The sequence below is a fragment of the Microchirus variegatus genome, assembly GCF_963457635.1.
Source record: "Microchirus variegatus genome assembly, chromosome: 7".
Taxonomy (NCBI): domain Eukaryota; kingdom Metazoa; phylum Chordata; class Actinopteri; order Pleuronectiformes; family Soleidae; genus Microchirus; species Microchirus variegatus.
In genome coordinates, this window is record NC_139808.1 from 8598763 (window position 1) to 8611772 (window position 13010).

At 39.4% G+C, this 13010-nt stretch overlaps 3 protein-coding genes across 4 annotated transcripts; all 3 read right to left on the reverse strand.

Annotated features, from left to right (window-relative positions):
- Positions 1 to 508: 508 nt before the first annotated feature.
- On the reverse strand, positions 509 to 1292 carry LOC310929152 (hydroxyacyl-thioester dehydratase type 2, mitochondrial-like). Its single transcript, XM_083891868.1, has one exon. The coding sequence runs from the start codon at positions 1265 to 1267 to the stop codon at positions 782 to 784; it is 486 nt and encodes a 161-aa protein (XP_083747994.1). The 5' UTR covers positions 1268 to 1292; the 3' UTR covers positions 509 to 781.
- rpp14 (ribonuclease P/MRP 14 subunit) lies at positions 1215 to 3189 on the reverse strand. 2 transcript variants are annotated; one of them, XM_083891870.1, is made up of 6 exons: positions 3170 to 3189; positions 2436 to 2563; positions 2199 to 2283; positions 1999 to 2075; positions 1819 to 1897; positions 1215 to 1351 (listed from the first exon to the last, which is right to left on the reverse strand). In XM_083891870.1, the coding sequence occupies exons 2-6, from the start codon at positions 2522 to 2524 to the stop codon at positions 1295 to 1297; spliced, it is 387 nt and encodes a 128-aa protein (XP_083747996.1). In that variant the 5' UTR covers positions 2525 to 2563; positions 3170 to 3189; the 3' UTR covers positions 1215 to 1294. The 2 variants fall into 2 exon arrangements, with proteins under 2 accessions (XP_083747996.1, XP_083747995.1); XM_083891869.1 differs by having other exon boundaries at positions 2436 to 2545; positions 2984 to 3183.
- A 471-nt stretch (positions 3190 to 3660) lies between these two features.
- LOC310929156 (monoacylglycerol lipase abhd6-B-like) lies at positions 3661 to 11591 on the reverse strand. Its single transcript, XM_083891874.1, has 9 exons — positions 11530 to 11591; positions 9512 to 9639; positions 7529 to 7688; positions 6074 to 6187; positions 5708 to 5840; positions 5473 to 5630; positions 4837 to 4891; positions 4608 to 4708; positions 3661 to 4448 (listed from the first exon to the last, which is right to left on the reverse strand). The coding sequence occupies exons 2-9, from the start codon at positions 9625 to 9627 to the stop codon at positions 4269 to 4271; spliced, it is 1017 nt and encodes a 338-aa protein (XP_083748000.1). The 5' UTR covers positions 9628 to 9639; positions 11530 to 11591; the 3' UTR covers positions 3661 to 4268.
- Between the last annotated feature and the right edge of the window lie 1419 nt (positions 11592 to 13010).

The following is a 13010-nucleotide window of genomic DNA, read 5'->3' on the forward strand; positions in this document are numbered from 1 at the left end:
TTCGACGTCAGACTGCTTTGCTGTCAATGCCGCAAGAGGGAAAGGGATCATTACCGCCCCCTGTCGGACAGGAGAAGCTGATCAAAGTTTGGACAGAAAAACAGTATGTGAAGGAAACTGTAATACATAAAATGTTGGTACTTATGTTTACATCGTTAGCATCCTAAAACAAACTAGAATCACAAACACGACACTCAGTTTCTCACAAGGTCAATACACTCCCCGAAAATCGCGAATCCAGATCTGTATCATCGTCAAAGTCTAATCTTTTCATCATCTGACAATAACCTGCATTCCAGAAAATGTTAAACCTCTGTGGTGCACGGTTAGACAGACATCACATTTGTGAGTGAAAAACAGCATCACTGGGAGGCTTGAGAAATGTGAAATCTACAGATGATAAAATGAAGACGGAAGAAACACCACAGACACATGAGTTCAATTAACAAATCTATCAATAACTTTGCAGTTTTATTCCACATGTTAAACAAGACAGAGTGGAGCTAAGAAAGTTCAATCACACCAACAGATGTAAAACTTATCAATGTCTCTCTGGTAAGTGTTCATGAGCACTTCTAATCAGTGTTCAGCACAAAAAAAATGAAGAAAACTGCAAGAAATCAACATGGAGCAAATTTTTACTGTGGAGAAAGCCTCTGCAAACGAAAACCAACATTGTTCAGAAAATAAAAAGCTGCAGTGTGTGTTGTTAATCAGTGAAACTATCACACGTTTTGTTTACTTCCAGGGTGCTGTGACCTTTGACTTCTGTCCTCACCTCTCATTCCCCTTTCTGTTGATCCTCTGGCATCATCACCATCACATCTCCCTCCATTACCACTTTGTCCTTGACCGAGCACTTCACGCCAATCTGGGCAAAGGACATCTTGATCCTGAGGACCTCAGCTTCAGCCAGTACCTCCTCACCGATGTACAGCGGCGCAGGGAAACGGATCTCCTGGTGCAGGAAAACACAGCCACGGCCAGGCATCTTGGTGCCCAGCACAGCCGAGATCAGGCCATTGATGAGGACACCGTGGACGATGGGTGTTTCGAATGAGGTGGTGCTAGCATAGGCTGGGTCCAGGTGGAGGGGGTTGGTGTCGCCTGTCAGCTCCGCAAACAGCTCTACATCTTTAGAGGAGAAGGCTTTAGTGAGGGAAGCTCGCTGGCCCATGTGGAGCAGCCGATGGAGTGGAGGTGCTGCTGTGACAGTAGAGCGGCAGAACAGCGGTTGGTTAAAGACACTCCTCCATATTGAACTCATCCTGGAGAAAACAACACCCCTCCTCATTCAGTTCAAGCGCAGCTCTCGACTGTTTCCCGTCAGTGCCAGCAGGAACGGAGACACCTGAAGACAACATGAAAAAGAAAAACATGTATTTACTATCATTCTCTTGGCATTTACTGCTTGGAGAGCAGTGCAGTCAGGAACTGGGTGAGGTGAGAGGCTACAGATATCAGCTCTTTCCATACGTTCCCAGCCATTTTTGAGTAAAAAAAAGCATCCAGAAATTCAAACAATACTGACCAGTCTGCCAGTTCTGTTCTTGTGCTCTACTATAACATGTATGTAACTGTTATTATCCCATGACATCAATATGAGCAAGCAGAGGCAAAAAGATACAGATGGACATTATATATATGTAGATATATATATATTTTTTTCTTCCAATGATTGAATTATTGATATTGTTCATGTTTTTTCAAAGAAATATAAGTGTCCCCCCACCCCCAACACTTGGATGAATCATATTAATGAAGTGATACAAAAAAAAGCATGCACTCAAGGAAACCCCTTTAGAATGACCTGCTGACCTGCAGTACTCTGAAGGCACAGGCCTGGTTCTCGTAGGAGCCCAGCAGAGTCAGGGAGCTCCACAGCTTCACCAAACTCCTAAAAATACAGACACATGCAAAAAAAAAAGACAATTTAGTCTTGGTCAGTCCATCGCCAGTAGCAGGTAAAAAAAATGCTGACCTCAGTGTGACACTCACCTGCTGTAAACACGCAAAAGCGCAGTGAGGGTGTCTTCATCATACTTCAACAGGTCAAAAGTTAAAGCTGCTCCCACCTTAGACACATATAACCATATGAAAACAAAATTGCTGCTACACCACAAGGGGTCTGTCATCTCAGCTGCTGTCTGGAAAGGCAAGTTATGGATGTTATAATATATTCCATTAAAAGCTTTTACCTCTCCATAAAGGTTTTTCAGGCCTGTGATGATGAAGTACTTCAGTTCTACTGCACTCAGTCTGGTGTGCTTATCCTCAAGAACACTAAAAACACAAATATACGGATTATTTGTTAATGTACTGTGGTTGTGCTCAGTATAGAAATGATACAGAAGTGCCTATTTATATTGTTTTCATATACAGCACACAAACCTAATAAAACCTATGCCTGCTGAAGAGAGTTTACAGCAACTTACAGGCAGACTTTCAAGTAGTGGTAAGGTGAGCTGTTCTTTAGGACAACCCGTTGGTAAACTCCAGATCTGTCCTTTTCATCGACATTCATGATATAAAAGCATCAGCTGACCTAGGAAAATACAAACCACTAAATAAATATAAAAGACATTAGTTCAATATGATATTAAACAACATATATAGACAACAATAGATATATTCACAACATATCTCAAGGCATACACTTTTACAATATTATAGAGGGAGGAGAAACCCAACATGTCACACAATGAGCAAGCACTATGTGTGCTTATATTTGGTCAGTATTTAATGACGGGCATTAATTGAATATGAAGTAAATTCAAGCACGACAGTGAACATACATTAAAATGCATTGATTTACAGTTTGCGATTTATTTTATTGGTCAAGAAATGTCATTTTCTCCTCATTATAATGATTATTGTGCCTGTTGTTAAGGGACAGTGTTTATTGTATTTCAGACACAGTGTTGTGTTATGTTATCATGTTATTATACCACGTAAACGAGTCACTAAAAACAAACGTACCTACCTTGTGTCACGTGTTTGTAGCACCTGAAGCTAAACTAGCTAACAACAGGTCAATACGGTCAAACCGTTACGTGAACTAATAAACAACCCTGGTTCTATCCGTGGTGATATTAGACAAATAAACAGGTGAACAAAGGGTCGCACGTTGTAATAATTATTAGCCCAACACGAGAAGTATTTCACTCACTAGCTGCACAGACATGTACGTAGCCTTTCTTCGTTGTTTTCAAAGTGCGTAGCACAGAGATCGCATTAGCGCCACCTACTGCGTCGGAGTGTGTCTGTTACCGTGCCCACCGTCCTTTTTTCCTGCATTCTTGAGATCCAGCAGACACAAGTCTATCACTGGTGATGGGTGTGTTCTATGGCTATATCGAAATAATTCATTCATTCATTAACTAACTGCTAAGTTAACAGAGAAGGCACCTTTTGTTTCTTTAGAACATTTCTTTAGCACATGTTTAAGGTGTTATAGTGGCCGTTTGCCAGCAAAAATAATTATGTTCAAAACTCGACTAAATCAAATGACTACTATCGCAGGCTGGTAGAATGACAGACAGCAAATCCTAAAGCTACAGGAATAATCTTTTTCAGTTGACAATATCAGATTATTATAAAGGCTTTAATGTAATTTAGAGTCACATGTGATTAGATCGAGGTCTATTCAGAAAACATTCACAAAACTCCTTCACAAAGCTTCACAGTCAGAATTCCAGCATGAGAATGAATATGCAGCAGCAGCACACTTAAAGGTCTATGCGTAAGAATTAGTAACATCTAATGGTGATACTACAGTTTGACTCTGTGTTCGCAGAAATCTGGGTTGTACGACTGCTTATCAATTCATGTATGTTGAGCCACGTCAAAGTAACAAAGACAATAAAGCTTTTCTGATTCTGATTCTGAAGTGCATCAGGTTAACTACAGTGGCCCTCTCCTGCCAGACAGGATGTTGCTCTTCTTCATTTACGTAGTAAGCTTCTACTTTAAAAAGGCAAAAGTCTTGCTTTGGCTGGTTTGTCTGTTCAGGCTGCTGTAGAGACATGACAAAGCAAGACGGTCATTATCATTATTTTAAAGTATGTATATACTAGTTAAGGTAGTATCTTACATTTCTGCCAATACATCTTCCAAAATGTTACACACTAGACCTTTAGCATTAAACTAGTTTTATTGAAGAAATGTGAAAAATCCTACATTTCCATAATTTACATCAACTCTCTTTTCCACCGTCTCCTGTATCCATTGTGAGGTCAGAGGTCAGCATTTCAGTTCAAACATTTTAGTCAGGAATGTTTCTTAACATCTAGATTGTTGACTTCCCCTGTGGACATGAAGTCCATGATAAACTTGGCAGCTTTCCTGGGACGCTCCATCGACACGCTGTGACCGCAGTTGTCCAACAGTTCCACCCGGCAGCTCGGCAGCGTTGCCTGCACCACGGCCGCTCCTGAAACATCCAGCAACTGAGAGAAAGGAGTAAGTGTAAGATAATGCTTATTAGGCGATGTCACTTTATTGAAAGGATCTCAATTCTCTTGATCTTGATTTGATTTCCAACTGGAGTGGAATAAACTCAATTAATCTATTGTAGGATGTAATATTAATCACTGTGTTTCCTTTACCTTGTCTTCTTTCCCCCAGATAACCTGCAGTGGTGTTGTGATCAGATTTAGGTTTTCCTGTAGCGAGTGTCGAGACTCCTCATGGACAAGCTCCATGAACACTGAGCACACACACACACACACACATGCACAATACACAATAAATCGGCAGCACTCATTGCAGACACCCTGCAGAAACTGTTTTTTTTGTTTGAGGACATAAAGCTCCTGAGTGACTTCATAGACAAACCTTCTTTATAGAAACCATTGTGCGGGATCCTCTCACTCAGGAGGCCTCGGAGAACCTGACATTACACAAACACACACTGAGCAGCGCACTTATCATCATCATCAGCAACTATTCCTGCTTTTCCATGATACAGTTTACAGTTTACAGCATTACTCGGCTCTACTCGGTTTGGTATCGGTCACCTCCTCAACGTGGACAGGGTCGAAACTGCAGCGACGTTGTTTTATATGCGACACAAACACACAAACTAGCAATGAGCAAAGCCGTTGTTTTCAGTGTATCTGAATCATCAGTTAAGTGAAAAGATTAGTTCAGAACTTCCTGCATGACCACACTCACACTCAGCCATTTCCCCCGCCTATCGTTCTACATGCGCGTATGTTTTGGTTGTGTTTACCCACAATGCCCAGCGTTGGAGTTCTTTGGTGTGCATCTGAGTTCAGTTGAACCAGACGAGCAAACGAAATAGGGTTTGATTAAGAAGGGCTGGTGCGAATGCACCTTATGTCACATTAAGCATTGGCTCAGCTCAAGCCGAGTAAGTGGAGTAGTGCAACAACTGTATCATGGAAAACCGCCATATGTGTCAGTGAACCACCCAGAACTATCCCTTTAATCTGCAGCACGGCACTGTACCGGTCGGGGGAGGTTGAGGGACTTGTGAAAGCAGAGTCTTATCATGTTCTCATACTCCTGAACAGTGGTGGGAATCAGAGGGATGGAGTCCGTGTTCGGACTTCCCTCCAGCTCCTTCAGAAGAGTGATGAACTCTGAGTCTTTGGGATAAACCAGACCTGGGGAACAGAGGAACATTCTCAGGTTTGAATCCTAGAGCTTAACATTTAGTCGATCAAATGTCTGCTGAATTAACCTGCTGGGCAAATCAAAGTGACGTTGGACAGGTAAGTCGGGTAGCGGGCAGCATACACCCCTGCCACGTTCCCACCCATGGATGTTCCGACCAGATGGAAGGGACGTTTATCGAGACCAATACTCTGCACAAACTGCACAGAGAGACAGAAACAGAAATGTGAGCTATTTAAGTGCAACCTCGTGGCTTTAATTTTTAGTGAATGAATTAAAGATGAGAGAAAATTAAATCACAAGATGTCTGAGGCAAAAAGATACAGATGGACATTATATATATGTAGATATATAGATTTTTTTTTCTCCAATGATTGAATTATTGAATTATGTCTGCTGTCTGAAACTCCAGATCTATGTCTCTACCACAGACCTGGTGGATTCTGGTGACCTGACACTCAATGCTGTAGTTGTCATCAACGGCGCGTTCCGTGCCCCCGTGTCCAGGCATGTCCATACCCACCACGTGCTGATTTTTGGGGAGGTACTACAGGAGAAAACAAACACAACCAAAGAAATGAAGTAAAACATGTTGATAAAATAGTGCTGCTGAAGGCGATATTCTGCATAGAATTCTTACACAGTATGGATTTGGGATTTAATATACTGTATAATAATCCATCTCTCTGTGCTTTCTTTAAAATCCCACCTTGCTCAGAGCATTCCCGTCTATAAACTGCCCATTTGTGGTGTTGTGATATTAAAAGTAGTTGTAGTGTCCGTCAAATGTTTGCAAGCCCATAAGAAATTTCTTCTGCCTTTTTTTAGAGCCTCAGAAAACAGTATTATTCAGGCCTTAAGTTGCATGAGTCAAGCTCACTGATGTTAACGCTCCTGTCTGCACACAGATGGAAGTGGTTGACTTTTCATGTATTCACTGTTATAAATTCTTTTTCATCTTTAATCTCCTGTGTTGGCATCTCTGCACTGGCTCCCAGTCTATTTTAGAATTACATTTTAAAATTCTGCTTTTTTACTTATAAAGCCTTGAATGGCCTTGTCTTACCTCAGTGAGGTCTGCAGAAAAATATCTTCTTGTGTTACCTTGGTGGAGATTAAAACAGCGGGGAGACAGAGCCTTTACTGTCACAGATTTGGCATTTTTTATATTGACTTTGTTTCTCTGTTTGATTGGTTTTAAATTCTGTTTTTATTGTTGTTTTGTATTGGTTTTAGTTTAGATTTGTTCATATCCTGCCAGTTTTATGTATTCATGTGATGTACAGCACTTTGGTCAACTCAACACAAGTTGTTTTGAATGTGCTATAGAAATGTATTGATTTTACTACGTGAGATGTGTTACGGAGATTTGATTATTTAGTGAGTCGACCAAAGATGGAGTTTCCTGGTCAGAGATGAGTTAAGTTGAACAAGGCTTTATTGGAAGCAGCTCAGATCTCAGGGGAACTGAGACAATGCCGAACAAAAACAAGTATGTTAACAGTTGGGCGTCCTCTGTCAGTCTGCCTGTGAGTCCCAGAGTTGGATATTTAAAGGTGCTACGTTGAGCTGCCCTCCGGTTAGGCTCAGCAAAAATATGAAGAGACTAATTCTGTAGACAACAGAATGGAGCCAGTGCACCAAGGCTGCTGTGATTAGATAGTTGCGGCAGGCAACGTCCTGAATTGTTTAGACTTGCGCTTAGGAATGGGAGCTAATAACTTTAGAGGAAGGCCGAATGATGTTTTTCCCTTACAATATGGACCTTTCCTTCCATCCGTCAATCTTTCTGCGTGTTTGAGAAAGATTCTTGCACCCATGATTCCACTGGGCGTACTGTGAATGAGAGAGAAAACAATGCATTGTACTGTAATAGTATGTGTGCTACCTTGATGACGGGCAGCCACATGTCCTTGGTGGCAGAGAAGCCGTGCAGAAGAAGCAGTGACGGTGTGTCGCCCGCCGGCGTACCGCGGGTGAAGTAACAGAAGCGGTAATTTCCACTGTGAGAGTAACGGATCACCAGTCCAAGCTTGTGACGCTGGTACCTGGAGAGGATAACATACAGTGTTTGTCAGTAAAGGTAACAGTCATGACACTAACGCTGATATGGATGAAACTCCATATACATTTTGCTTTTATTAACAAACGACCATAAATACTGGATTAACCATTTCTAAACAACACATACTTTATTATGGACTAAATGTAGTTCATAATCTAAACTGTAATACACTTTTGGTTTATTGGATAATTAGAATAAGGTGTTTATGTTGTTCTTTAAAGCCAATGTTTTTCTTGTTCATCTGTTACAAATGTACAAGAAATTGTAGTGAATTGTAGTCACTTTTTATAATATTACTTAAAGAATATGACATATACTGTACTGTAAAATAAAACTGTAGTGTGAAACAGCTCATCAAGACGAGAAAAGCTCTGTATAAATACAGACCATGATCAACTCTTCTTCTTCTGATTTTATTTGGCAGTAACAAGTAACAAAGAGAGTTAGAGGAAACGTAATTGTACAACACTTTCCCCTGTTTCTCCCCTGAATGCAGTATTTTCTCCCTGTCAAACCCTAATCAGTTGCAAATCCAGCTTAAGAAATAAAAAATAACACAATAATCATGAATAAATAGAGCCGGGGCATCACAGTGAACAATCAGTTTCCCTGAACTTGAATGTACACCGAGTTGAATTCTGTTTCTCAAAATTACAGTATGGGTTTACAGTGTGACGTTTATCCACTAGGTGGCACCAGAGGAAGGGTCAGGGTATGTAACCGTATCATATACATATACAATTATGTCCACATTTTACAAAAGCCTGTGAAATGCTGTGTCTGTCAACATTAGCAACATTTTTTTCTGTCCTCATTATTTTTGCTAAACTTGCTAAACTTGTTTTGTGTAAAGTTAGAAACTCGATCTTGAACTTTTACTCTAACTGTGACAAAGTCGCTGATAAAACAGCGACACCACCATGACTCAGCACATGGTGCGTTTTTAAAAGCTTATAGGCAAAGTCCAGGAGACTTATCAGTCCTGGCCCTTTAGGTTAAGAGTGTAATTTCACATTACAGCTATTGTGCAAGAAGGTTAAGGTAAGCTGTGTGGTGACTGAGCTGCTGTTGAGCTTCTCAACCAGGGGTATTAAACTCATTTTTTATTCAGGGGCCTCCACATACAACACAATTTGATCTTCGAAGTGGACCGGACCAGGAGTATCTAAAATATGGGTCAGTGATACATGAGACCCAGAGTAAACAAAACTTCTCCTCCAATACAAAAACAGTAAATGCACCTGCTCCTCCTTGTTTTGCTCGATATTTGAGATGTATTGGTCCTGACAATGTGTCTCATGTCGATGCAAAAACAAAAGGTACTGCCACTTTATTTAACATTTCTCAAGATGAGGTAGTAGAAGAACAGAAAGAGAAGCAGACTCCTGCTATGAGGAAGAGGACTGCTGCTAAAGTGGCTCTGTGTTTGTATAAAATGTCACCTCTCTCTACATGTTGAACAGGAAGTGTGATACTGCTGCAAATACGTAAATATTCCGTGCAAACACTGACAAACAGTGAAGTTTGCAGACCAAATATTTGAATACATAACTACTTTTTAAATCATTCAAATTTGATTATGTGTTGTTTCGTTTTTCTTAATTTTAAACTGTTAAAACGCTCTTTTAACACGGGGTAAATTGTAAATAACTGCCACATATTGAAAGTATTCTGGAAAAACGTTGCCCACAGGACATTTTCTGACCCTTTTATGGTTAAAATAAGCAAAAAAAAAAGTTGTTAAAGGCTAACAGCATGTCTAGAGGAAGGATGTTCTGTGCTGTGTGTGTTCATGCTTGTGTTTACCAGTTGTAGGCCCGCAGGTAGGCTGCAGGACACAGGAGAAAGGTGACATAGACGAAGATGAGGAGAACCACGATTGCTCCTGCCGACGCTAGCAGTGCAATAACACTGGGCTCCATTGCTGCACAATTCTGTAACCAAATAAGACAAAATAAGTGTAAAAGTGAGACACACAAACATGCGGACATGGTGAATAGAATATGAGGCTCCACTCTCTGCAGAACTCATCTCAAAAGTGCACACTGTACCTTTATGGTTTAAGTGTACATCCCCTGCTTAATCTAGGGTATATTCATTACACTAAGTAATTACATGTGCTATACCTCAAAGAGTGTTTCTGTAATGCATAAATATCATATTTATACTCAGGCTGGGATAAGGCCATAAATGAGAAAATCACATTCAATATGGATGTATTTCAAGATACAAATAAAATTGATATTTCTGTAATACAGTACAGTACAGTGACTTTCTGAAATAAAGTTATGTCAATGTCAATGATTCAATATAATTAATACAACTCTCAATGCAACAGCCTTTTAAAACTGGAAAAGTCATCACAGATACCCTATCACAACATGATTACATCCAACATCTAAGACCACATCTTATCTCATGCCACGATATCGGTATAATATCGATATATTGCCCAGGGTTACTGAAATGTTGTTATATTGCAATTAACCAAAGTTATATCATGATATATGACATATTATCCCAGCTTGCCAGAGTAGAACAACAGCAGAACTTTGAGTAAAGCAGTAAACAGTTTGGTGTTGCACATGCATTTAGACCAGTTTGTAAGTGTAATATTAGCCTGTGTTTAATGAGCTTAAGTAAGTTAAGTTATCAGCTCGTTCCCGCTGTGTGTGGCACTTGATTCTTCTTCTTCCAACAACTTTCGGCAGGCTGCACACCGTGCAATGCTGCTCTCCACAGCCCGAAGCTCCCAATCACAGTTGGAGGCTCTTTAATCAAAGCTGGAAGTTTCCCCATCACAGTTCTTCTCACTCATGTCTCCATCGTACGTCAAAGCTCTTAAACGCAGTTCACATCGCTCCAAGTTTTGCCCTTTGATCTTTATGTTATCAGATTTTTTAATGGAAAAATAATAAGGAATGGTAAAGGACATGTAAGGAATACTGAATTCCAAACCAATTGAATGTGCATCATCTTACATTATCGGCTGTTTTTTCGGTCACGTTCCTACATTTTCCGGGCGATTTCAACTATTCATACAACAAAATAGTAAATTTTCCCAGTGCGGAACTAATAAAGGACTATCTTATCTTATAAGAAATAACAGAATTTCTGGAAACATTTACATTTTCCCCTTTTCTTATAAACATTCTTGTAAAATGTAAAACGTTCTACAGACATTACAGGGAATGTAACAACAACATGTACAACGATACCGATATCACAAACTTGATAATCTACCCTTGGTGATATCGGTCATTTTACACAGTCATGTTAAACCATTTATGAACACATGAAGCTGTTAGCGACACACAGTTTGTGCTGAGTCGTTTCAAAGACATGATTCTCAAGCTATGCAACAAATATTGTTCATGCACCTAAACATGACTCAGCTAAAATTATTTTACTGATTTTTATCACAATGTTTACAGTCTGTGCATATTGAAGCATGCAACACACACACACACACACACACACACATATATATACATATGTATGTGTATAGGAATGTTTGGATTTTATCGTATTTTGACATTTTTATCTGTCGATACCGATTCCCCAGTCGTGACGTCAGCGACACGCAGAGTACGTCACATGTTTGAACGCGGACATTCACTTCGGCCAGTTTATTTATTTAGTTAGTTTAATAATAATAATAATAATATTAATAATGAGTTGAATACAGTCGGGTTAAGTGAAACCGTACCAAACCTCACCAAGCTACAGCAGCGAAGACACATTTACACTATGACGCACATCATCATCATCACCTTCATCACATTTATATTATAATGACGCAGAGTAAAAACAGCACAGTTTACCTGTCAGTCGGTCTCGTCTGTGGTCTGACCTCTCCTCCTCTTCCTCCTCATTATTTATTACTCTCCTCTCTTCTCTTCCTCCCCTTTCACCCACTTTACACTTCACACAGGCGTTTAAAGGGGAAGCGCCGTGCTGCGTTCAGGCTCTGTTGGAAATATCAAAGCCGAGTGTGAGAGTGGGTTTTTTTTTCTCTGCGTGTGATGATGACGTAAAATTTTTAAAAGAACCCACCACACAGGGGCGCTACCATCTCAGCTTACACTTTAGACAACATACACACTTTGAGGCACGATGAAACTTACCTTTTTACCTGTATTTGTTTAAAAAACAAACAAAAAAAACCCACATATATATATGTATATACAATGTATATACATATATATATAATATATAAATATTATTTGCCATTTTAAAGAAATCTTAGACAAACAGATACATGGAAATTAACAGTAAATACAAAGAATGATGATGATAATAATAATAATAATAATAATAATAATAATAATAATAATAATAATAATAATAATAATAATGATGATGATGAGAATTATTTAAAAATGTTTTTATTTTTTACTAAGGGAAGAAGGGTCCAATTAAGTAAAAACAGCAGATGCCACCTTTACCCAACATTGAAACATACAAATTAGTATCTGGAAAAAAAAAAAAAAAAGATAAAAACTCAATTTCATGATTGAAAAATTTAGGTTAAATGGAACTGATATTTTTATGTCCATTTACTGCAAAATGTCTGAAATTGATGTAGCTGCAGTTTCACTAAAAAGCTCAGATTCTACATTAAATTAATTCAGTGAGGATTCTGGATTTTTATCAGCTTTTATCCCATTTAATATCTACAGGGTGTCAACTTCCTCAATTTAATTAATTTGTCCTTTTGGGCCCTAATTATTTAAATGTTTTTAATTTCAATCAAATTAGGCCAAATTATCTAATCTGTGCCCAGAATGAGAGGAAGTAGACTGGAATAGATCCTCCTAAAACCCTCCCCCATGACGAGGTGTGCTATTAAATAAGAATACCAAGCAAACCAGATAAATTTGTCTCAGTTTGGGACTAAAAATATCCTTTTCTGGCTTTTCTTTCACGGTTCAGGAAACAGCTGTCAGACATTCAGCTGAGTGACGCAACTGCTCAGGAACGGCAGACGAGAAACCACAGAAATATCTCACATTCCTGCGTGGAGTAGGTCAGCACACACAAAAAAAACACACACACACACACATATAAATAGTGATATTTGGATCTGAAACTGAATTGTATGAGTTACTGTCCAAAAACAACACCGTCACCTGTCTGAAAGAGGATTTGAATCCTGGATGGACTGAGTGTGTGAGAGTGTGTTTGCATGTTCTCTGCTTCCTCCTTCAGTTGGTATAGTCCAGGTACATTACATGCACACAGGGTGATAGGTTAACTGGAGTCTCTAAACTGATACGTATGTGTGATAGTGTGTGTAAGTGAC